This window comes from Phytophthora ramorum (genome assembly GCF_020800215.1).
Source record: "Phytophthora ramorum isolate Pr-102 chromosome Unknown Phyram_PR-102_s0007, whole genome shotgun sequence".
NCBI classification, from domain to species: Eukaryota; Oomycota; class Peronosporomycetes; order Peronosporales; family Peronosporaceae; genus Phytophthora; species Phytophthora ramorum.
In genome coordinates this window covers 1,716,300-1,740,491 of record NW_027150653.1, presented here as the reverse complement: position 1 = coordinate 1,740,491, position 24,192 = coordinate 1,716,300, and the positions used below count along the sequence as shown (strand labels likewise).

The window sequence follows — 24,192 nt, the reverse complement described above, 5'->3', positions numbered from 1 at the left end:
TCGCAAGCGAAATTTTGTTGGCGCGTGTACCGAGCTGTGCAATAGAGACAACGATATACCATTTCATTGACCCCCGTCGTTCAAGTCTTGATAAAGTATAAAGAAGCAACGCATTCGTGAATAAAATGTTCCTAGGTCTTGCGGCGAGTCATGTGATCATAGATCACGACTTGTAGATACTCCTTCGTCTTGATCTCAGTTCGAGTCGAATTATCGCCAGGATTCGCCTGCCACATGTGTCAGCGAATTTGTTGTAAACTTAACGCACAAATAACGTACTTTCGGGTCGACGTTGACGACCTTCCTGTCCCGTTTGTTCTTAAACAACAGCCCTGTCTCGCTGTCTGCAATCACCTGAAAGTTTGGTGTTGAATTAGACGTCGAGGTCTGCGTCTCCCAATTGTAGTAGCTCAGATCCGAAGATTTGGGCAGCAGCTTCTTCTTGCGCTCAAAGTAAGGCTCAAACGGTTCGTTCTTCAATCGCAGCGCGTAGTCGATATACCCGCTAATCTCCTGGCCCTTGGCATTCTTGTCGCGTATAAAGATAATACACTGGTTGATTTACAGCACAGCGTTAGAACATATCCACTACTTGACCCCATAGGTCCTGTGCTTACCGTCAGCTTTCCATTGCGCACGAGATCCTCTCGACTCGCCAATGCTGCCAGGAACGGGTACTGCGACAGATCTTTCCCAGCACTCGCCAATGGCTTCGGTGCACTCGTTTTCTGTGCATTGCGTTCTCGTTCAGCCCTCTTCCTCGCTTCAAAGTCGTCTCTCCGAAGCGTCTCGCCGCTTCCGCGATAGCCCAGCTCCACCAGCTGCCGAGCGAGTTCCTCGTCCTCCAGATAAAACAGATCCGTCTCGCTCAACTGGGAGTCCAAGTAATCTTCGTACGTAGCGAACTGGTCCAGCGACTCGCTCGCATACTGGTAGTCCTGGGGCTCTCGCTCCGCCGCCATGGCAAACTACTTGGGCTGCGAAGCGACGCCAAAAACTTCAACTATCGACCCCTCAAATCCGTTATTGTATATCTCACCATGTTCAACAGGATTATGTCCAGTTCGGAACAAACAAATCAACAAGACGCCATGAGCTTGAACTGCTTTAGCGCGCGCACGCACCTGGAGACGGAGTCGGAGCTAGAGGCCGCCTCTAAGTTGGTGGAGCGCGCCTTCAACCGCCTGCAGAAGTCGGACACCAAGCGCGAGCGCGTGGAACGGGCTATCAAGGACACGCGCACCGACAAGACGCAGGAGATGGAGACGCATCTGCAGTGGCTCGTGCAGCAGAAGACGCGACTGGAGAGAGAGCTCAATGCCGTGGATACGCAACTGGAGGAGAAGAAGATGAGACTAAAGGAGAGAACGGCCTAACGCTAGAAACTTTTAACATTGTGCAGTGCAGTGCAGTGCAGTTGATGTTTACCGGTAGATAGAAAATTTCATTCATTGATGTCCACATTCGCCATGTAGCGACAAGTTTCCAGGTGTCCAACTGCTGTAAGGGGGGAGGGAGGTAATACCTTGGTGGCTGTTGAATGACAAGGGAGTTTTGGTACAGACAAACGGTGTAAATCCGCGAAATAAAGGGGAATAGCTACTACTTCTTGCGACGTAGCTTACTATCAGGTGGCTGGTCTCGCGGGAGTATCGCCAGCTTGGCGGTGAGAGGCGCGCGGAGGTTTAGAGGGCAGATATGCTACTATAGTCATCATCACGACACTGAACGTGGACGCACGGACGAAGAAAACTGTCGGATTAAAGCTTGGCGAAGTCCGACTTGGCGATTTCGCTATCGTCCGAGACGCACGAGTCTGGCGCGAAGATCTCGCTGAAGTTGACGTTGCTCATAGCGATAGACGAGTTTCCGTACGACTCGGCGTAACTCGAGATGGAGGAGTTGCCGTAGCTGATGACGGACGTATTGAAGTCACCTTCTTGCTCCAAAATTGAGTTGCCTAACGAAGACGAGTAGTGCGAGCTGGTCTGGTTCATAACTGCAGTGGACGACCGACGGCTCGAGCTTTGACTACCACCACTTGCACGAGGGATCTCCGAACTTCTTCGTTCGAGGTCCTGTCGAGCAACTTCAGAGTCGGACACCGAGACTGAGGAAGACGTCGAGACACGAGTATCGCGAGGTGCTGCTACAAGTTCCGGAATAGGAGAGTTAGAGACACGCTCGTCGTCGTCTTCAGGAAGGGGCGACAGCGCCGACATATCGGAGACCGCTCTGGCTGCTCCAGGGCCGGAGAAGTAGCCGCTGGCATCGGGGTCGTACGATTTCTCGAAGTGGGCGCGAGCTTCCAGTGTTTTCTTGCGGCGAATAACCACGAGGGCAACCAGACAACACGCGCCGAGGGAACCCAAGATAATTCCGACTGTGGTCGAGGCGTTGCCACCTCCCCCTGACGAGGTGGAGATCGCCTGGGTAATTCCTGAAGAAGAGCTGTCTGATTCGGTTTTCGACGCCGTCTTGCTGGCACCAGAGCCTGATGCATCCCGTGCTTTCACAGTGCCAACTACATCAGATTCGTTTGCGATGCTAGCATCTTGAGTGTATGATCCGTCTGAACCTGAGCCTGAAGTCGACGACGAGCTGTTCGAGCAGCAAGAGCCTTGGAGACAGAAGCTGCCAACGAGTCCGGCGTGGTCCGACGAGTAGCAGCCGCCGTAGTCGATCCGAGACACCTCGGACTTGAGGTGGCAGGCGTCGTCACTCTGCGCGCGGAACAGAGTGAAGTCGTACTTGACGGAGCACGTCGCGGACAGCATATCACCGCAGAACGTAGCGTCATCGGAGGGGTCTTCCATGTCGTTGGCAAACATAATCTGCATGGCCGAGTAGCTCTTGAGCGCGTTGAAGTCTCCTGTCAGCACGATGAGGTTGTCGCCGGCATCGCAGTACGTCTTGATACGCTCCAAAATGATGTTAGAGCCGTTCTCCTGCGCTTCGTCGTTACCGGGGGTCTCGTAGTGCGTGTTAAGCACGCAGATAGTGGCACCTGTGGTAATGTGCTGGAAGCGGCCCCACACACACGTGCGGTAGTACGTCATGCCCCAGCCTGCCGACATGGTGTCCGGGTCCGTTCCGAGCCAGAACATGCCGTTCGTGAGCAGCGTCCAAGTGTCTGAGCGGTAGTACAAAGCATCCCATTCGTTGGCGTTGCCGTTAAGTGATCCCGTGGACTCTCCAATGACCGAGTAGGTCCCTGCTAGCTGTGCGTCCAGGTACGTCTTCTGGGCGTCCGAGGTCTCTTGTGTACCGACAAAGTCCGCCGCCACGGTTTTGATGTTGCTGATGACGTTGTCCTTGCGGATACCGTCCCAGTTGCTGCATGTCGAGCCGGCGTCGGTGGAGGCCTGCGAGGTGCGAATATTGAACGACATGATGTGCACTTCGACGTCTTCATCGCCGGCGACCGCCGCCAGGAAGTAGGCGGCAGTGACCAGCAGGGTCTTGAGCATCCTGCGTGTTTTGAATTTCTCAAATCGCTCTGTCCTGAGTTAATTAGGCGAGATCAGCAGCTGAGCTGTGGGGTTCGCCGTCGTTCTCGAGCGGATTTACTCAAGGAATTGAAACGGGAATGGCAATGGCCTGGCGAAGTGACGGATAGACCGGAATCAATCACAATCGCGAATGGACGGGCTGGTCCGATACAAAAAACACTGGCGCTGGGGAGAGGAGGGGCAACAGCCGGCGCCGTGCCATCCGTTATCGTTGAGCGCTGGCGGAAGTTCAGACCAAAACGTTCGGACCAACGTCTACAATATGCTACGTACCCAGGTCCTCTGATTAGTGTTATCGAGTTTCATTTGTAAGGAAATGACTTGCGCTCCAAGCAGAAGGTTTGCATCTCTGATCGTGTTGCCGCCAGCGAATATATTCAGGGTGCTGAGGTTAGAGAGTTCTCGTCAGGGCATCACTGGGTCTGAATAGTGAAACCAAGTCACAACGGCAACTTGTGCCCGTAGCCGCGTATTTGAGCCCAACCGCTCCCCTTCACCTGGTTTCAAAGAAGGACAGCGTCAGCCCGAGTCATTCATACGATCGCTGCCACAAGGCGGCGAAAATATACTGTTGCCCAAGATCGGCAAGCTACACCAGCGAAACGTTGCGCTCGCACGACGCATAGAGTGCGAGCCGCGCCTTGGCGACATATGATGGAGTGCCAAGTAAGCCGACGTCCGGGGCCATCCTTCAAGAGGGTGGGCGCGACTAACGCGAGCCGCTTCTCGTGCCCCATGCGGCAGTGTCGTCGCTGCGTTGGCCACACACGCTCAGCCCGGACGTCGTAGGCTTCATTCGCTGGCCAAGTGTTGTCGTCGTCTCCAGCAAGCGAGCGCATGCAAGACAACGTGTACCACGACCATCAGCAACGTCTCAGCAGATTAAAGATCGTTTCGGATCGCGTCCTTTCGCGTCGAACACTGAACCTCCGCAGACGAAGCGACATACTGTACGTCTTTTCGTGCGTCGAGACTTGTCCTGCAACGGAAAAAGAAGGCGAGAATGAATTGATGCAGCTCCGATAACACAGCACGCCTTACAATCTGGCAGCTAATCTCGTGTAAGTCAAGGCAGCTGCCCGCCGATATTCATGGGGCGTCGATCATTGTCGCCTTCCTGCGTCGCTGTCCCCTCGAGCTCGCGGCGGAGCACTTTCGACCGCCCACTGCCTATGCGACCGACACCTCCTAGCATGACATGATCACCACTCGGAGAAGGCAGCGCTGGACCAAACAGCGGCAGCTTGCTTGTAAACAACGAGCTACCGCCAAGACTTTCGCGGGGAGTACTGGTAGTGGGACCCAAACTGCGCGTCTCACCGCCTCGGAGGCGCTCGAAAGCCGCTCGCGTCTCCAGTGGCTTGGCATCCGCAGGTGTGAAACCCGGAGGAGCCTTTTTGGCCGATGTCGCTGGTGCTGGCGGAGTTGCGAACGTTGAAAACCCGTCCAAATAGAGTCCGGAGCCTGCACCCAAAAAGCTGCCCGACTCACTGCGGCGACTAGAACCAGCGCTCTCGTCGCGTTGATTACCAACCGTTGACACCAACACACCATTTCCTAAGGTATTGAACGATAAAGCGCCATCCCAACCTTCAACGCCAGGAAATTTCCTTGACGGTGGGGGTGGATCGGTCAAGTTTTCTTGCCAATCCTGGGCGCGCCACCGTTCCGACAATGACGTGAAAGCTTCAAAGGGTCCTTCTTCTTTCTGCTGCGACGCAGTACCGATGGGTGCAGGAAAATCGGACCCCATAGCATGCATTACCTGACCGCCCGGCGAACCAAACATCAGCTTGGGAAAATCACCACTGTGACTTGACTCTTCAGCATCACTCTGAACGACTGTCGAGTGTGAGGACGAGCTCAAAAAATCTTCTGGAGACTCGGAGTTGCCCTCTTCCGATGCCAAGTCGCTGTGCTCAATGTCGTCTTTGGCTTCCACAATCTTGACTGGAGTGTTGAGAATGGACCCGGAAACAGGTTGGGCTATGGGCGTTGGCGTAGACGGAGCAAACGCATCTGCACTGTCATCCTCGCGCACAACTTCTTGGGCGCCTTGCAAACTAAGTTCTGTCGCCGTAGACGCTGCATCAGACCGCAAAATCTTCTCAGCCTTGACTTCTGATACGACTGCTTTGCTATCGTCCGAAGGCAAACTGCTACAATTAGTGGAGCATAATCCCTTGTGCCGGCGCTCTAATAATGTTGCTACCGCGGGCGTCACGACGCGAGCTGGTGGGGCAAACGCAGCTTGCTCCATTTCTTCCAAGAGACGATGGATTGATGAAAGGGTTCGCGGTAGCGCCTCACCTCCTTCCTCCGTGATAGGCGTTGCCAGTATGTCTTGGTCCTCGCTTTCCGTCACCAAATCATCTGAATGGACAGCAAAGTGTAGTGGCTGTGCCTCGCTCATGTCACCAGAAGTCCATGCGTCATGCGCCAGAACCAAAAGCGTGAAAAGTGTAGAAATTGCTGCAGCTGCGACTGCGAGTATCCACGCTGTGTGAAACGCATATTGCAATGGAAGTGACATCCGAGAACGCAGGCAAGCGAATGCGGCATCAGTAGTAATCTTGCCTTGCAGCCGAATACGCTTGACACTGTCGCTCGTGTAGATGACAAGCGAGCTTGCCACACTGGCCTCAAAACAACTAGCACAGAACGAGACACGAAAGTGCGCGGTTTTGCCAGGAGGAAGCACCACCACGTCATCGTTGCCTTCTCCGTGCTCGCTGCCGTCTGGTGTCAACAAAAAGTCGTTTGACACCCATGAATCATCGTCTCCTTCTATTGCCACACTATGAATTGTCAGTCCAAACGGCCCCGTATTGGACAGTGAGATCTTAGTACTTTGGCTGTAGTCCGTTGATGCATCGTCGTTAGTCAGAGCAAAGGTTAGTATTCCATCGTGGCTGTTTAGTGTGGGGTCAACTTGCTCAGGAACACCAGCAAATTCTGTGGCAGCAAAGTGAGTCTTGATAGACTTGCTGTTAGAGGCTGGTGCATCCACCCATAGGTCCAACGTTCCTTTCCCACTGCGTGCGAGTAATAACACAGGTTCAATGTGCGAGAGATCATTCCGCACAAACATTGTCGTGGTTACTTCCTGGACTTTGGAGGGCAAGTAATAGATAGGTCCAAGCTGTGTCGCTTCTCCAGCAGGAACCTGAGCGATTTTTCTCTGGAAGTAAAAGGGAGGTATACCAACATCGACGTGCTTATCCCGCAGTAGAGTAACAGCATCGGCAGCAATTGCTCTCCACTCCGACAAGCACAATGCTTGAATATCCTCGGCATCATTCCTTTTCTCGCCATCGAGTCCCTTATCTTTTAATGCTTCCCTTGCGCGCGATTCGTAGTCACAAGAATAAAAGAGTTCTTGATCGGCTGCTGCAATTGTCAGCTCCATCTGGATAGAGATATTACTTGGGTTTTGTACGTACACGAAAATCTGGCTCAGATGCAGGAGCTCCGTCAGCACAAATGTGTGGAACTCGAAATCCTTGAGCGAGTCGTTGCTATAGTGTACTGACATCGCTGGTGGTACAGTCACCAGAGCGCGTTCGAGGAGTGCCATGATGGTAACGTTAGCAACATCATCCATGATATCCGTTTGCAATTGCACATGAGCTTCGATGGTCGAGTGGTTAGATCCTCGCGTTTCGCTCCAGAAAGCGTTGCGACGACTTAAAGCAGCCAAGTCGTGCGCATCCACGAATTCCCCGTAGTCTGAAAGCTTTTCGCACGTTTGTCCGTCCAGATGAGGTGGTAGTGGAAGCAAGCAGTCAGCGAGGAACATTGCATCAGAGCATTTTAAGTCCGCTGCCGGGGAGAAGAGTAGATCCAACACGTTTTCGACTTGTTGTGGTGCCATCGCGTCTCCCATGGACAAGAGTTTCAGCTTGGAGCTGCTGGTAGTGGCCAGTAGTGGCGTCACTGGATGCTCGAACGTATTCCGATACTTTAAGTGAATTACCTGCGTACGCCCAGGGAACATTGATGGCAAAACAATAGCTGGTGTGACTGGTTCAATAGTACCTTGGACACTCAAAACGTGTGCATATAAATGTAGCACTTCAACGGGTGTTGAAAGCGACAAGACTGGAACTATAATCTCTCCGAGTGTGTCTTTTGCCTGGACTTCCACATAAAATACCACTTGATAACCAGGCTCGAGAACAAAGATGTCACCAACTGCGACGGCACTCATGTCAGTGGTACCATTGGCAACAGAAGCAATCAGTGGGCCAACAAGATCACCTGCTGGTACTTCTGCTCTGATTGATATTTGCACGCTCTCATTTTTAGGAGCACTTGCAATTCTCAGTACTAGTGGCACCGGATTTTCGTTTCTCACGCTCACCACCTCAGTGCGCGCCCTGTGCGAAGCCAATTTTTCCAAATCAAATAACAGAGATCGACAAATCTGTACAGCTTGAGTGTCAACCGACCCTTCCCCACCATCGATACGAGGCGTCATGGTGGATACGACGCCATCCTTAGGCACCAGCGAGCACGCATGGGATGACCCTTGTTTTTGTGATGTCGAGTTAGAGTAGCCAGAGGCAGAGTAGTTTTGGAGACCCCTGGTTGAGTTCACGCTCAGGATGCTATGATACACGTGTACTTGGATACGGTGGACCGTTGCATTCGTCTCAATCATAAGTGAATACACCCGTGACGCGAGAAAATTGCCATTACCATGACGAGCTGGCGTGACCTGAAGTGATATCTTCGGCCAGGCAGCTCCAGCAGGCACGACACGTTGCTTAAATTTGTACACTGTGACCTCGTGGGGTCCATCTTGTTCGGGCACTGCAGATTGCACCCATACACGTTGCAATTCCACAGGGCGATCAAACAGATTCCACAAACGAAGCTTCCGGAACTCACTCATTGCGGTCATTATTCCCGTCGATCCGTTCTGACAAATTGTCACCAGACTAATAGCTGGTGCCTCTTGACCCCTCCCACTCTGTTCACCTCCCTTTTCCTCTTCGGTATCTTGAACGCCTTTTTCATCATTAAATACATCATCAAGGGGTGTGATGACCTCCATCAATGTCTCGTTCACCTGGAACGCCAAATACCCCTTCACCACTTGTCCATATAATCGCAGTTTTCGTTGCCCCAGCTCCGAACTAGAAGCGTTTGACTTTAACAGCAGCGATGCAATGCAGTCACCACCAACATATTCTCTATTCACACGAAGTTGCACAGCAAGCGCATGATATACTCGGGTTTGCGGTGGAATCACAGTCGACCCCCGTAGCTGCGCTGAGACGATCATATTGCTTTCCAAAACTTTAAGCTCCAGCACTTCAATCGGGTTCAATCCAGTATTATACAAAGAGAAATACAATTCGAGAGGCTTGTCTTCATAATAATCAGTCAGCACTCCCAAATCCAGTTCCTTCGGCTCAACATGAATTCCAGGTTTTAAAACGGTGATGCGCACAGGCACCAATAGCAAGCGTCGTTCTCCGGCGGCAATGTGAATATAGGTAAAATACACGCCGGGCGTGTGCGTTTGCAGTGACACTTTAATCAAAGGATTGGTTGTACCCGCTGGCATATCCCACGCACCGCGGTTTGCTCGTCTGGTGTAATCGAACTCTTGATCGTATTCTCCGTGAACTTCTTCTGCAGCTTCCTCGTCATCACTTTCTCTGGGCCATCGTGGTCCAATCCATGCGCTACCATTAAACAACTCGAGATGAACAACACTGTCCAGTGTATACATTTCCGTGATCCGAATCGTGTAGTTCAAAGGGTTGATAAACTGCAATGACTGCTCAAAGCGTACCCCAGCAGGAATGGAGGCTCGAACGCTACTCACTCCATATCGATTTAGCACCACATCCGGACTACTAATCGGCAATGCGAATAGCCCCGACGTCGTCAATACTCTAAGATGAGCATCTACTCCGTTCGGTTCCACCTCCCTGGGCAGAAAAACGAACTCCACGTTGAATCGGTCTCCAGGGTCCAGTCGGATGCCCCGAACGTCATTGGCCAATGAAAAACCTTCGTGCGTGAAGTCCGCACCGTCCAACCTCACGGAAACTCGTCCGCGGTTTTCGATACCCGCGTAATATCTCTGTGGAGAGCATGTCTCCGTCCGCCCGAGATCCACTCGCGTCGGCGTGAATTTAATAGCCTGGTCGTCCACTGCTGCATCTGCGGAGATGCCCGTTTCCACAGGAGTGCTGCGAGTGATAGATAGTCCGTCACTGCGTCTGCGTCCAGCCCCGCGTGAAGTTGCGAGGCCGTCGGCGCCTACAGTCACGTGACTCTCTAGCGGAAGCTGCGCAGTCCATTCGCGCTGCGGTGGGCCAGTCTCAGCTGCAACGAGCGGGCACAGAAGCAACAGAGTCAAGAGCAAGGCGGTTAGTGGATGCAAAACGCCTGGCTTGACATCGCGGAGCCGCCGGAGCGAGGCGCCCGCGCCGCCAGAGGTGCGCATTTCGGCTACGGATCCGAGGAATTGTTTTTCAGAATGACTTATGAATAAGCTGTTATAGTCGCGTCTGCCATTTCTATAAACGAATAGCCTTGCACAACGGGTATTGCGTGATGCAAAACTGGGCCGGAAAACCCCCTGACACAGCATTAATTTGCACTCTGAATAGGATTAACCTTGCCGGAAATGTACAGATCACTGTACAGTTGATGAGGAAGCCATTTTGATGTGGACAGATCGTAGATACTGGACATAGGTCAGTTCAAACACTGTAACTGCGAAGTAGATCGACTAGCATGGGGCAGTGAAAATGTCCGAGACTGCTGCCATTTAGTAGTCTTGACCACCGCAGCGCTGATGCAGATCATTGATGAAATGGCTGCATTCGTTCCCTGTCACGACTCAATGGAGTTCGTCGTATCCCGTCGTCAAGCTGTCTGTGCGGAGGAAGTGAGAACGTATCGTAGTTGTTCCTGTATCAAAAGCGACGACGGATACGATCGACGCAGGCTCGTGCTCGTGGGGAGGAGTCTTTTTTTTTGCAATTCAGCTTCATTCGTTAACCTGGGATGCGGGCGAGCAGCTTTGACGCCTAGACGTCGCAACGTTTCCCCCTCATCCAGCTCCCGCGAATGAACTAAAATGACGTGTCCTTCGGCGTATCTAAACAGCCTCTTTCCATTGCACGCGCAGTCGCAGGCTTCAGCGTCAGCGAGCGCGACTGATCACGCGCGCGTCCCCCTGTCGTCCAGCGAGTGGTTGGCCGACCAATAACATATTTACCGGTACTGTTGTAGGCACACGCAACAAGCATCAAACTCCGTGAGTCCTTGTTTTACTCCCATCCAACTGCAATCGCTGTCAATTTACCTTGATGAAGCCAATGTCCGTGGCGCGCTCGCGGAAGCAGCGACGGCACATGTTCAGGTGGTACTTGCGGATCAGACCACGGGTGGTCTTGCACACGCGGCAGTGACGCGAGTCCTTGCCGTAGTTGCGGGGGTGGGAGTACGTGAGGTTAGCCATGGTTGCGACTGCCAGTTCCAACAACACAACAGCGTCAGTCACTGCGTCTCCATAGTAAATCTCCGTCAATCGGACGCTGGCAGGCAGGAGGACGGGGCCGGGAGCTATAAAGGCCACGGAATGGCACGCCTGGGGGTGTATCATTGTCCAGAGTCCAGCGCTAATTGGGTGCTGCAGGGCCTGGGAGATGGTCTGTAGTCGCCATCACGAGTTGCTGCAGCGGCCCTAGTCCTCGTCCACGTCCTGCCTGTAGCTTTCAGAGGGAGCTCGCTCTTACCTTCTTCTTGGATAGCTTTGGACAGTAGCAAATGAAGCTCGGCGCTGGCGGCTCCTCGAAATTACCAAACCAGCCGCGTGCACCAACCATTGCTTCGGGAACCACCCATCTATAGGTACGATTTTGGGCGAATCAGCAGGCAAAACGACGCTTTTGGACGAATCAACGGCACTTGGTAGGTGGTGTCTGACACATCGCTGAACGGTGTACCACACCAAATTCAGATTCGCGCTGATCGAAGTTCGCCGCACTCTGCAGCGACGTCTGAAGCATTGACACGATAAGCCCTAGCACAGCGCTCACTGACCACGCTTTTTGTACTAGGAAGACAAGTACCAGTACCAGGTAGTAATGTTTGTGCAGGTGGCTTAATGAATAATAACGGATAAATTGGCGGCCTAGCACAATTTGTTTTATCTTCGTTTGAAGGCAACTTCAACACCGTTAGTTGCAAACTTGCAGACTGCAAGTATCAAATCATATATAGGTCAATACGCTTAAGTACTGAGCTTCAGTCAGTGCCTTCGCAGTGCTGACGATCCTCAACGTTTAGGTATCTGCTTGGCGCTGTCTACAACTTCACTGTCACCGAAATTCATAGGAACAACAGCCACAATCGCTGTCTCGACTGCCATATCTCGTAGCAATAATTATTATCGGTGTGTGCTGATAGTGCCCAGGAAGGCTTGGATGAAACTCCGTTGAAGCTCTCTGCTATCTTCGCCGAAATGCTCTTGTGCCAATCAATCGATTCATGCATGCCATCAGAAAACAAAACATGTGCAATTGAATCTAGCTGTCCAACCCGACCTGCGCTTTACACGTAGTCGTAAAAACTCGATCCGTAAAAGCGTAATTACGCCTCCTTGAAATGCTGCACAGATCTTCACACCGTCGAGAGCTGCTGCCTTGATGCCACGTGCAACGTCCACAGCCAGAGCAGTGAACGAGAGTGCACACGCAGCGATGGCGCCTAAGTCCAAGTCCAAGAAGACGGCGTCCGCCAGCTCGGACGACTCCGAGAACGAAGCTCCGGTGGTGGAGCCCACGTCTGCCAAGGCGGTCGACCCAACCCGCGTCGTGTTCGGCGTTGATCTGGACGACCCGCGCGACGCCGAGGATGACGAGAACGCGCTGGCCCCTGTGGCCAAGTTCGCCATCCTGGCCATGATCTGCCTCATGTCCTTCTCTATCCGCCTCTTCGCGGTGGTCCGCTACGAATCCGTGCGTGAAAAATGCAATGTCTAAAATGCATATCTCATCATGATAACTAAAACGTTATTTTTCCCGTGGCTATTGCGCAGGTGATCCACGAGTTCGATCCGTACTTCAACTTCCGCACGACTAAGTACTTGGCGTCGGAAGGGTTCCTCGAGTTCCTGGACTGGTTTGATGACCGCGCGTGGTACCCGCTCGGCCGCATCATCGGTGGAACCATCTACCCAGGTCTCATGTACACGGCGGCACTTGTGTACTGGGTGCTCAACCTGCTCAACATCTCCATCAATGTGCGCAACACGTGTGTGTTCCTGGCACCGCTGTTCGCGGCCAACACGGCTGTTGCCAGCTACCTGCTGACCAAGGAGGTGACCAAGCGCTCGAGTGCGGGCCTGCTGGCTGCGGCCTTTGCGGGGATTGTGCCGTCGTACATCTCCCGCTCGGTCGGCGGGTCGTACGATAACGAGGGCGTCGCCATCTTCGCGCTCATCTTCGTGTTCTACCTCTGGATCAAGGCTGTGCACACGGGCTCCATGTTCTGGTCGGCGGCCTGCGCGCTCACCTATTTCTACATGGTGGCGGCTTGGGGCGGCTATGTGTTCATCATCAACATGATCCCGATCTACGTGCTGGTCATGATCTTCGCCGGACGATACACGCCGCGCCTGTACATTGCCTACTCGACGTTCTACACGCTGGGCAGCCTTATGGCCATGCAGGTGCCGTTCGTCGGCTTCAACGTGATCAAGCAAGCGGAGTGCGCCGGCTCGCACGGCGTCTTCGTGCTGCTGCAGGTGTACTGCTTCGTGAACTGGCTGCGCAACTACATCTCGGCTGCGTCGTTCCGCCGTCTAGTTCTCGTGGGTGCCGGTCTGCTTGTCTCGGGCTTCGCGCTGGCTCTGCTGGTGCTGCAGCTCATGGGCAAGGTTCAGTGGACTGGTCGTAGTCTGACTCTGCTGGACCCGACTTACGCGTCCAAGTACATCCCCATCATTGCTTCGGTGAGTGAGCACCAACCGACGACGTGGACGTCATACTTCTTCGACCTGCACATCCTGGTGCCCTTCGCCCCCGTGGGTCTGTACTTCCTCTTCCAGAACCTGACGGACGGTGGCATTTTTGTCATTCTGTACGGCACGGTGGCCTGGTACTTCGCTGGTGTCATGGTGCGTCTCATGCTTACGCTGGCGCCCATTGCTTGCATCCTCGGTGCTGTTGGTATCTCGTCGACGCTGCGCAAGTTCATGGGTATTCTGGCCCGTCCGTCCACTTTCGTCGTGCAGAAGGATGGCGTGCAGCAGGTGCCCAAGATCCTGGCTCTTGGTGTTGTGAGCGGCCTGCTGCTTATGCTGCTGAGCTACAGCCTCCACGCTACCTATGTGTCTTCGATGGCATACTCTTCGCCGAGTATCGTGATTGAGGCTGGCCGTACGCAAACGGGTGAGCGTGTGAACTTCGATGACTACCGTGAGGCTTACTTCTGGCTGCGCCAGAACACTGACGCTAATGCCAAGATCATGTCGTGGTGGGACTACGGCTACCAGATGTCGGCCATGGCTAACCGCACAGTTATCGTGGACAACAACACGTGGAACAACACTCACATTGCTACGGTTGGCCGCGCGTTGGCCTCGTCGGAGGAAGACGCGTACCCGATCCTGCAGAGTCTGGATGTGGACTATGTCCTGGTCATCTTTGGTGGCGTGACTGGATACAGCTCGGACGATATCAACAAGTTCCTGTGGCCTGTGCGTATTGGTTCGGGTGTGTACCCGGATGACATGCCCGCCGAGCGGGACTACTACTCTGCCTCGGGCAACTTTGACGTCGGTCCGGGTGGCTCGAAGGTGCTGCACAACTGCTTGGCCTACAAGCTGTGCTACTACCGCTTCGGTGAGGTGATGACGGATTACCAGCGTCCGCCGGGCTATGACCGTGCTCGTAACACGGAGGTGGGTGTGAAGAACATCAAACTTACTCACTTGGAAGAAGCCTTTACTTCCGAGCACTGGATTGTGCGTATCTTCAAGGTGAAGAAGCAGCCTAACGTGGAGCCTACGACGGCTGTCAAGAAGGCGCGCCTGTCTGAAGCCTCGGCTCAGGAGAAGGACATCTCGAAGGAGAAGACTCGCTTCCTGGGTTGTGCCATGGGCGAAGACACGCTGGGCAACGACCGCGTGTACGCCGGCGGCCCAAGCGGTGCAAACTTCAACCTCGCTCTGCACCACGCTAAGGAGAAGGGCAAGCGCTACTTCGCCGTTGCACGTGTGGCGGGCGAGGGCCACGCCTTCGCGTTCAACAAGCTTCCCGTGAACGAAGCGGACTTGGACGGCAACGACGAGGGTTGCATGCGCCCATGCAAGGACTCGAACTCGCACTCGTGTGGTTGCGCCGACGCTGGCTGCACGGACATGAACGTGAGTCCGGGCAAGGGCCAGGAGCACAACCGCCGCTGGGCCATCTACGAGCGTGAGTCGAACTAAGCCGACGATGAGGCACCGCTTTTTGTCTAGTTCTTTGCCTGTGGTTGGATAGATGCTGGTGGTGTTGTCGGTCGGTCGCTGCTGTAAAAAGTGTAAACGGTTGAAGTTGAAAGCGAAGCTAGCAGGCAGCGCGGCGAAGAGGTAAACAACAACACAGATAAAACAAGCACTCGTGATATTTGTGCTCTTCATCGTGCAGCGTTGGAAGTCGTGTGCCTAGCACAACAGTGCAGATGGATGATCCAATAATGGTGGCATGCGCTTGATTTGTTGCCTAGCCTAGTATGCCCACAACGATTGATGGGGTCGCTGACTGTTTCGAATCTTAACTTGTCCAGCACTGCGGGTGCGCTGCATTCCTCCAATCCATCTAAGCAGAAGACTTGCTCTCGCCGCTGGCCTGGCGAGCCGCCTCCTTCTCGGCTTCGATCTGATCGCAAAGCTCGTTCACCTTCTCGTCCGCGAGCGGCTGTAGAAAGAACACAATAGAAAGCACACCAAGTCAATCTCCACGACCACACCAGCTCAGCAGGCAGTAAACGTACCGAAACCTTGCCGCCCGTTCGCACGACGACGATCTCAATGTTCTTGCTGCCGGACTCGACGACCTCGAGCAGCGCCTTGATGGCCAGCGTCACGGCCTCGTCCTCCGTGGCGTCCTCCACGAAGTTCTTCTCGAGGAACTCGCGGATGTTGGTCGAGTTGCGGCCTGTGGCGTTGGCCTTCCAGGCCGAGAATGTGCCCGACGGGTCTGTCTGGTACAGCTGGGGCACGCCCTTGTCGTTGCAGCCGGCGATGAGCATCGAGATGCCGAACGGCCGCACACCGCCGCGTTGCGTGTACTTTTGCTGGACGCGCGCTACATAGCGCGCCACGTACTCGACGGACGGCGCGTCCTCCACCGTGAGGCGGTAGCTTTGGCACTCGAGCCGCGCCTTGTTCACCAGCACGCGGGCGTCGGCCGTGAGACCCGCGAAGGCGATGGAAATGTGGTCGTCCACCTTGCAGATCTTGCGCACCGTGCGCGGGTCCTGCAGCTTGGCCGTCTCCTTGCGCTCCACCGCCAGCACCACCGAGTTCTTGCCGCGCACACCTACGACCACGGCGCCCTGAAGCAATAGAGCAGCAGATTGTTAGTGGAAGTCATGTGGATAGTATATAATCAGCCGTATACACGCACCTTCTTGACGGCCTCCATGGCGTATTCCACCTGGAACAAGTGCCCGTCGGGCGAGAAAACGGTGATTGCGCGGTCGTATCTTGTGCGTTTTCAAACGGAAAAGAGCGAGAGCGACGAAAGGAAGCCATACACGTTAGTGTCTCGCCAGGGTATACACGCAATAGACGCAGTGGGTCGCTGCACTAGCAAGCGGCAGCAAAGACTCACCTGGACATCTTGCTTCTCTCGACTCAAAGAGCTTCTGGATCCAAGACAGGGGGAGCTATCTTCACTCTATATTTTCATTGGTTAAAATCAGAATTCTTTTCAAGCAATCACCATCGAGATACTTTTTTTTGTCATTGAAGACCATGCACCACGAGCTCTTCTTGGCGTTGCTGGGGCACACGGGCGACGTCGTGCAGCGCCGCGCCGACGGCTTCTTCGTGCGCGCAGAGGCCTCATTCCTGTCACAGGCGCAGCGCAGCGTGCTGGACCGTCTGTTGCGCCTGGGCTTCGCCTTCTCCGCGTTGAACGAGTTCGTGCGACGCGCGCCGAGACTCCCCAGTGTGTATCTGCACGCGCTGGCGCAGGGTGTGGAGCGGCTGCTGCAGCGCTATGCCGATGCAGTCGTGGAGCTGGAGGCCAAGACACTGCGGACCAGCGCCGTGTTCCCCATGTCCAATCTCATGTTTGAGCTGGAGGAGTTCATGGAAGTGCTGCCGGAGGTCTGCGGACTGGTGCAGAGGCTCACAGAGGTGGACGACGTCAAAGGAGCGAAGATTCTGAGTGTTGTGTATCGATGCACGAGCTCGGGGTTTCCTAGAGTACGCAAGTGTATGCAGGAGCTGCTGTTTGCGTGCCATCGGTGAGTGATGAGAAGCTTTCTGAGGGAGTTTTAAAAGGTTGTTAACTTTGAATTGTTAGTGTGTTGTTTAAGCAGATTTTGGCCTGGATGCTGTACGGGGAAATTGTGGACCCGTACAGGGAATTTTTCATCAAGAAGCTGGTGGATGCGACGTCGACTGATGTTTCAATGGCGGAAACATCGTCGGAGAAGAATGCGGTGATGTGGCATCAGCAGTTTGCGGTGGATTTGGAGGCGGTTCCGCTGGATTATTTCCCGACGTCAGTGGCCGAGAGTGTGTTTGTGATTGGCAAGGCGGTGCACATTCTGACTCGAGCGAACCAGTTTTGTCCGCGTGAAGTGCAGGATGTCATCACGGCGATGTCGGCGCTGGCACGGCGATCCGAGTTTGATGTTGTAGCGGTCGAACACGAAGTGGAAAAAGTGCGTCGTCACGTGGCCGGTAGGCTGCACGAAGAAGTTGTGGTGAAGTCAGACTTCGTTGGATACCTCCACGTGCTGAAGGGCTTCTTCCTGCTGTCGCGCGGCGAAGTGTTCCAGACGTTCATTGAACGTAGTTTTGACATGATGTTGCTGAAGCCGACATCAAAATCTGAAGAAGACATCAATCATGGTGTTTGGCGAGAAGTTGTACGAGAATTGATATCTGAAGACGATCCGTGGGGACACGACTTCGACATGCAGGTTAGTTGGACATCGTGGTAGCTTGACTTACCATGAAGGCTTGAAGTGGCTGACTCGTGTAAATGTTATGCGGCCGCTGTGATGATAGCTTCCGCTGCAGACATTCGCGCTGAAAGGGTTCCCCTCGAGCGATGGATTGCTTCTTTCTAACTTAACACGTGGACCCAACGGCAAATTTCTAGCCATTAACTCATCGTCGACAGGACGGATACGACCCACCGAGACTGCAGTGGAAGAAAGCGGTACTGTGTGGTGGCGGCACGCACAGATCGATGGTAACTCTTTTTCATCCGAGTTTTCCCTGCAGTGGGAGCAGACTGAATTCCTTCACGGAAGCCACCGCACGTCTCTTTTGCTGAGGAATGAAGGCACGCTGGGCCCCGCCTCGTTAGTCAACGGATCGTTTGAGCTGGACTATGACCAGCAAGCTTTTTACGTAAGCATCGATCTTGCGATCGAGTGTCTTCCGGGGAACATGAATGGGATGCGTGTAATGGCTCAAGTGAAGCCCTCGTGCGTAGGTGAAAGCGGCGTGCAGTCCTCTCCAGTCGTCGAAGTCCCTGTAGATGGTAGCAACCCAGCGATGCGAGTTCGTGTCCAGTACGCCCGGCAGGAAGTCCAGATGCCATCATCGAAGCAGGTCATGTACAAGAAGGTGATGGCTGTGATCGTCAATGACATGCCGGTGCTAGAGACGCAGTTCGATCTCCAGCAAACGCTCAGGTTACATGCAGCTACTGGGGAATACTGGATCGGTTTGGCATTTTCGTCACTGGTGCGTCTCACAGACTGGAGCTTGGACAAGTACTCCGCCAAGTCCAGCTGGCGTGAAGGCAGTGGAAGCAATTTGAAGGAAAACAACGCAGCCGTAACGGCATGCGAGTTGTGGCATGCGCTAAATTTGCGCTGTGCGGCGCGCTGGCCTCTCCAACTTCTTGTCACACCCGATCTACTGCGGTCATATGGACACCTATTCCAGTTCTGCTTTCGGCTGAAGCGTGTGGCCCACGCTCTCGAACTGGCATGGAAGAGTGGCGCACTGCGCTCGAAGGAGACCAACGGAAAGGGTGCAGCGTTTGCTGCCGGTGCTCTTCGCATCCGCATGAGCTTCGTGGTGCGCTCGTTGGAGCTGTATTTTCAGGTGTTTGTGATTGAAGGCAAGTTCAAGAAGTGCGTGGAGCAGATCGAGTCTGCTGGCGACTTTGACCGCACCAAGCGCGTACATGAGACCTTCGTGGCAAGCGTCGTCAAGAGTTGCTACGTGCATACGAAGACCGTTACGTCCGCCCTTGACGAGTTGCTGGGCTGCTGCTGGCAGTTCGCTGAGTACGTGCTGCAACAGGACGCCATTTCAGATGGCAGTGGCATGCTCTCCGCTGATAACATTGCCGTGCTGGACCAGGACTTCCACCGGCGCTTTGAGTTCCTCTACAGCGTGTTGCAGATCTCGGAAGCGCGCGACTTGCTGTTCCTGCTCGACAGCAACGGTTTCTTCGCGGCCGAACGTGAACGCAGGAAACAACAGCAGCAGTAGCGACAGGTTGCAGCGAAACAGTAAAGTAGGTCAATGATCGTTGCCACAGCCGCGATATCCATCCAACCGAGTGGATTTTCTGAGATCATGGCACCGAGCTAGTCCACATCGTCCTCATGATCATTAGTGCTCGCATCCTGCTGCAGGATTGCTTTGCAGCGCAGTGCTGCCGTCGGCTCTGTGTCCCAAAATGCGCAGATTATCAGCCAATTCGGCACCAAGGCCAGCCAAGGTGTCAACGTCTATCACGCTCATAACCAAATGGCGCCCAGAATCCTGTCACGCCCAATGCGATCGTGGGTCCAAACGCTTGGCCATCGGCTCGAGCATGGACAGCCGTTGACAGCAGACGCTAATGAGACGGGATAACACTGTCGTCGGTGGCAGCAATACAAACTTGCGTGCAGTTTACAAAGTAATGTGTATCACACATAGTTCTAGCTTCAGAGTACTATATAAATGTACAGGTCAAATACTACCAAATCTCAGGATGTGTGGTTAATATATCACCGTATATGCGCTCATAGAGGTGTGCATAACGGCTAAATTGTGTAGCGCTAGCCATCATTTAGTTTGCTGCGACCATATGGGCACTGTCTTTTCTGTCGTGCGGGGTTCCAGGTGAATGCCACAACACCTTCGTCTCCGCGGAGCATAACGGTTGGGCATTCTCTATTGAAACGGGTGCCAGCCAGCGGATCCCATCGCTGCGCAGTTGCCGTGACGAGAACAGTAGCAGCATTCCAGCCCCGTACCAGCCGCCAGCCGACGAGTGCGCGGTGCCGGACGCTTCCTACGCGCTCATGGAGGAGGCCACCGTCCCCCATCGCAGCTCCAAGTCGGAGCTGCTGGCCTTCGCGCACGGAGATTATTCACAGCAGCCGACGGAGGTCGACAAGAGCAACGAGCGCAGGTGGTGGACGTGTTTCAGTTGCTGGCGACGACGAGGACGACGCTCCATGGGCGACAAGTGCCAGGCAGTGGAGGCCAGCGACGAGCGCAGCGCCAGTCGAGCCAGCATGAGCACGAGGCCCAAGACGCACGACCAGCTCGTGGCCGCGCGACAACTCAAGCAGCAGATCGCGCACTACTCGACCATGCGAGTCCACATGAAGCGCGTGCAGCTGTGTCTCGAGCAGGAGAAGCGCAACAAATTTTACAAGGAACTCGTCGTGTACTTGTGCTTCTTGGTTGTTATCTTAGCGACGCTGTTGACGCTTCCCGTCCACTTCCCGTTCGAGCAGAACTCGGCGCTCGACAACACGTACTTCCAGGAGCAGCTGCCGAATTTGACCTACGACAAGAACTTTTACGACATCGGCAATGAAGGCGACATGTGGGAATGGACGAGCGGGCCCATGCTGTACCAGTTCTACGACCCGCCCATTCGCAACAACCGAGCGATTGGCAGCGTGCAGATGCGCACGGGCCGCGTCAAAGGCGAGCTCTGCAGCCAGAAATACGGTCGGAATGACTTCATCATGTTCTCGGACGAGATTTGTTATCCAGAGTACGCGACCAGCCACGAAATGAAGGACCCATACGGCAGCGACAGCAGTGCGCTTGGTGCACGGTACCAGTGGACAAGCGGTCTCAGCAAGTTGCTGCGCTCCGAGACGTTCAAGCCCGGACTAGTGAGCCACGAGATGGACTACGGCCACGGTGGGTATGTTGTGTACCTCCCCCGCGACAACTACACTGCGGCTACTGAGCTGGTCACCCAGCTGCAGAGCGATTTCATTCGAGATGGCACGCGGTATATGGCGTCTACCTTTGCGTTCTACAACGCGCGCAGCAACATCTTCTCGCACGTGCAAGCGCTGTTCGAAATGAGCAACACCGACTACATGCAAGTCACCGGACGTATCAAAAGTTTTCGCATTTTGTCGAGCTACAAGGACACGGGAGACTTCTTGGGAGCCAATGCGCTTGTGATCGTGTTGTGTGTTGCCACGATCCTGCTCGTGTATCGCGAACTCTCGGATCTGCGCAATTACGGGCTGCGTAAGTATGTGCAGTCACTCTGGAATATTCTTGACATGCTACAGCTGATCTTGCTCGTGGTGTTTATCGCGCACTGGGTAATCTTTATCGTGAAATCGGAACACATTCGCGATGATCTGTATGAAGTCGGTGATATGGACTGCTCAGGTCCAGCGAATGACCAGGAAACCGCAGGGAATTGCTTCGTGGATATTGAACCGCTTGCGTGGTTATCTCGTTCTGTTACGAACTACGCCGCAGCACTGGGATTAGTGTCGGTGGCAATTGTGTTCAAGTACCTGCGACTGAACTCGCGCTTGAACTTACTATGGCGCACACTTCGCTTCGCGGCTAAGGACCTGCTTGCATTCGTGATTATTTTCTTTACGATTTTCTTCGGCTTTGCGGTCATGGGTTTTCTTACGTTCGGTACAGCTGTACAGCAATACCATTCGCTGTCCGTATCGCTGACGAGCTGCTTCCAAATGCTGCTCGGTGCATTTGACTACGAAGAGATCTACACTGCCAACCCGACTATGGCCGGCATCTTTTTCTTCAGCTTTATGATCTCTATCTACCTCATTTGCGTGAACATGTTCATCGCTATCATGAGTGAGTACTATTCGCTGGCTCAAACAGAGAAGAAAAACCTTGAGGATAACAAGCGTACACTCGCTGTCAACGACAAAGACAAGGGTGACGAAGATGAAGACTTCCGCGACTCGCTACAGCTAATGGATGTTGAGTATGATGTGGCTAAACAGTTCAAGAACTACATGAACGGTTTGCGTGTGCGAGTGAAGATGCCACCGGTCAAGGACGCCGATTCAGCGTACAATACGGAACAATTGGTGCTTTGTGGCTTTCAACGTGTTCTGCTTGTGGACTACGACTACCTCATGGCTGAGCGAAAGCGTCTACGCCGGAAGCTCCGTGCTTGTGTGCACCTTATCATGGCTTGCGGCGACCTGATGCGCCAGAACGACCCAGATTTCACGATGCGCATTGAACCGGAAATTGTTAGTGAGCATGTGCGTCCCCGGGCAGACTCGACGGACTCGTTTGCAGATCTTGTCGAGTTTCCAGTCACGTACGTGCCTATCTCGTCCTCTCTTGCCAACACAGTGGAAATTCTCAAGCGATTGAAGCCCGGCATGTGTATTGAGGTTGATGATGGCTCTCTTACGAAGGATCAGATCACGCTAGAAGTGCTAGGTGACCAGGACGAGTACGTCCCGTCACGCTTCAAACGCCGACCCCAAACCTACAGGCAAAACGACGACTATGGAGAGAACAGCAGCAGTAACGGCGGGTTCCATGTACGAATCAGTGAAGACACGAACACTACTGACCTGTATGGAAGTAGTCGCAATGGTGAAGGCCCTTTTGGATTGCGCCACACTCACCCAACTATCGGTGGAGCAGGCCACATTCGTGCGTGTCGTGTGCTGTATAATGGCAACGCGCTACTGGATGGTAACGAGATGTGTATCATGCCACGGTCAACGTGGCTCCGCTATTTTACTGGTTACGTCGGGTGGGGCTACGTGAAGCAACTTCTGTCGTTCAAGCGTAAGAAAAAGAAAACCCATCGACTCGTGACGGACGCTGATGTGGATCGGCTCATTAAGGAAAGTTTTGCCGCTCCAGGACGCGGCATCTCATGCCGATTTGACGAGCTTGTACGCAACTTCCGCATGTTTATCGCCAAGAAAGTGCACAAGCGTCGTCTTCGCATCCCGAACCTGGAGGACCGCATCTTCCAGGAGGTTATCACATTCCTGGAGCGGTTCCCATCAGCGCTTACGCCTTTGGACAAGCGTGAGCTGGAGGGGTACAAGTACACTCCACAACCGGTGGACACTCGCCGCATCCGTTTGCCGCACTCTATCAACCTCCTGGCAGAGTTGCTGTCGCAAAATGCACACGAAGTGTGGGCGGTGGGGCGCATTGATCAAGGCTGGCGCTGGGGCACTGAACGTGACAACGACACGAAACTTCACCCGGACCTTATTCCGTACGAAGCCCTAACGGAGCAAGACAAGCAATATGACCGCGATACATCCATGTCGGCGCTCAAGGTCATCACAGCACTCGGGTATGTGCTGGAGCCCCCATCGAGCAACGAAGAACAGTTTGATGGGTTTGAGTTTGGCACCGCGGCGTCGGAACCCGGTGGCACTTACGTACCCAAACCAATCCCGACTGATGATGTGAAGGTGCCCCCGCACCTTCGCGCTGTGATTGAGCTTCTGGCTGAAAACACGCACGAAGTGTGGGCACAGATGCGAATGGAGCAAGGCTGGAAGTTCGGCCCGCGGCGTAACGACGCCAAGAAGGAGCACAATGGACTGGTCCCGTACATTTATCTCACGCAAGACGAGAAGCAAATGGACCGCAACACTGCCATGCAAACAGTGAAGTTGATCTTGCGCTTTGGTTTCGTTTTCGTGCACAAGGATCAGCGCACACGTGGGGGCAAGAAGAAACACTCGGGCCACATCAAGGTGGTTGGTCGCAACGAGAATGCTGAAGCGCATCACGTCGGCGAGGCAGTCACCCTGGCGCGCGGTGCTACTCGTGCAAAGCGCGCCTTCTTGGGCCGCAGTCGACCATTTTCAAGCACCCGTTCTGGCTCCGCCAACAGCCTCTTCTCCTTGAACTCGTCCGAGTCGGAAACCGCGTCCCATGAATCACAGCGGTCACAGCAGCGACGAGCTGCTGCAGCTCACGAGCGCCTGGTTGCAGTCGCCTCGTCATCTGGGCTAACAATGCAATCATCTGATGATATAGCGATGCCGCTCTCGTCGTTCCAATCTATGAGCTCCGCAGAGGAGTCCTTCGACTCGCCAAAAGATGGCGACAGTTCCAACGCCACAAAGGAGTAGATAACTAAATGGACCATGACACGTACATTACCAAGCACAACATGCGCCTCTTTCAACTCGCTAGTTACCTCCAACACGACTTCCACTCCAGATTTTG

At 54.0% G+C, this 24,192-nt stretch overlaps 9 protein-coding genes across 9 annotated transcripts; 4 read left to right on the top strand and 5 right to left on the bottom strand.

Annotated features, from left to right (window-relative positions):
* Window positions 1–131: 131 nt before the first annotated feature.
* KRP23_8531 (Cilia- and flagella-associated protein 299) lies at window positions 132–962 on the bottom strand (the record flags this gene model as incomplete). The annotated part of the gene is made up of 3 exons (XM_067893982.1): window positions 132–227; window positions 280–552; window positions 618–962. 3 exons carry the CDS (start codon window positions 960–962, stop codon window positions 132–134), a joined length of 714 nt encoding a protein of 237 aa, XP_067743460.1.
* A 129-nt stretch (window positions 963–1,091) lies between these two features.
* Window positions 1,092–1,376, top strand: KRP23_8530 (uncharacterized protein; the record flags this gene model as incomplete). The annotated part of the gene is made up of 1 exon (XM_067893981.1): window positions 1,092–1,376. The coding sequence occupies one exon, from the start codon at window positions 1,092–1,094 to the stop codon at window positions 1,374–1,376; it is 285 nt and encodes a 94-aa protein (XP_067743459.1).
* Window positions 1,377–1,760: 384 nt separating this feature from the next.
* KRP23_8529 (uncharacterized protein) lies at window positions 1,761–3,470 on the bottom strand (the record flags this gene model as incomplete). Its single annotated transcript, XM_067893980.1, has 1 exon — window positions 1,761–3,470. One exon carries the CDS (start codon window positions 3,468–3,470, stop codon window positions 1,761–1,763), a length of 1,710 nt encoding a protein of 569 aa, XP_067743458.1.
* A 1,108-nt stretch (window positions 3,471–4,578) lies between these two features.
* KRP23_8528 (uncharacterized protein) lies at window positions 4,579–7,509 on the bottom strand (the record flags this gene model as incomplete). Its single annotated transcript, XM_067893979.1, has 1 exon — window positions 4,579–7,509. One exon carries the CDS (start codon window positions 7,507–7,509, stop codon window positions 4,579–4,581), a length of 2,931 nt encoding a protein of 976 aa, XP_067743457.1.
* Window positions 7,510–10,754: 3,245 nt separating this feature from the next.
* KRP23_8527 (40S ribosomal protein S29) lies at window positions 10,755–11,387 on the bottom strand (the record flags this gene model as incomplete). Its single annotated transcript, XM_067893978.1, has 4 exons — window positions 10,755–10,763; window positions 10,846–11,009; window positions 11,279–11,293; window positions 11,366–11,387. The coding sequence occupies 4 exons, from the start codon at window positions 11,385–11,387 to the stop codon at window positions 10,755–10,757; spliced, it is 210 nt and encodes a 69-aa protein (XP_067743456.1).
* Window positions 11,388–12,244: 857 nt separating this feature from the next.
* On the top strand, window positions 12,245–14,979 carry KRP23_8526 (Dolichyl-diphosphooligosaccharide--protein glycosyltransferase subunit STT3; the record flags this gene model as incomplete). Its single annotated transcript, XM_067893977.1, has 2 exons — window positions 12,245–12,502; window positions 12,583–14,979. 2 exons carry the CDS (start codon window positions 12,245–12,247, stop codon window positions 14,977–14,979), a joined length of 2,655 nt encoding a protein of 884 aa, XP_067743455.1.
* Window positions 14,980–15,349: 370 nt separating this feature from the next.
* Window positions 15,350–16,374, bottom strand: KRP23_8525 (Proteasome subunit alpha type-7; the record flags this gene model as incomplete). The annotated part of the gene is made up of 4 exons (XM_067893976.1): window positions 15,350–15,448; window positions 15,525–16,088; window positions 16,160–16,238; window positions 16,367–16,374. 4 exons carry the CDS (start codon window positions 16,372–16,374, stop codon window positions 15,350–15,352), a joined length of 750 nt encoding a protein of 249 aa, XP_067743454.1.
* A 135-nt stretch (window positions 16,375–16,509) lies between these two features.
* KRP23_8524 (Gamma-tubulin complex component 4) lies at window positions 16,510–19,224 on the top strand (the record flags this gene model as incomplete). The annotated part of the gene is made up of 3 exons (XM_067893975.1): window positions 16,510–17,006; window positions 17,066–17,690; window positions 17,779–19,224. 3 exons carry the CDS (start codon window positions 16,510–16,512, stop codon window positions 19,222–19,224), a joined length of 2,568 nt encoding a protein of 855 aa, XP_067743453.1.
* Window positions 19,225–19,810: 586 nt separating this feature from the next.
* Window positions 19,811–24,095, top strand: KRP23_8523 (Polycystin-2; the record flags this gene model as incomplete). The annotated part of the gene is made up of 2 exons (XM_067893974.1): window positions 19,811–19,845; window positions 19,916–24,095. 2 exons carry the CDS (start codon window positions 19,811–19,813, stop codon window positions 24,093–24,095), a joined length of 4,215 nt encoding a protein of 1,404 aa, XP_067743452.1.
* Between the last annotated feature and the right edge of the window lie 97 nt (window positions 24,096–24,192).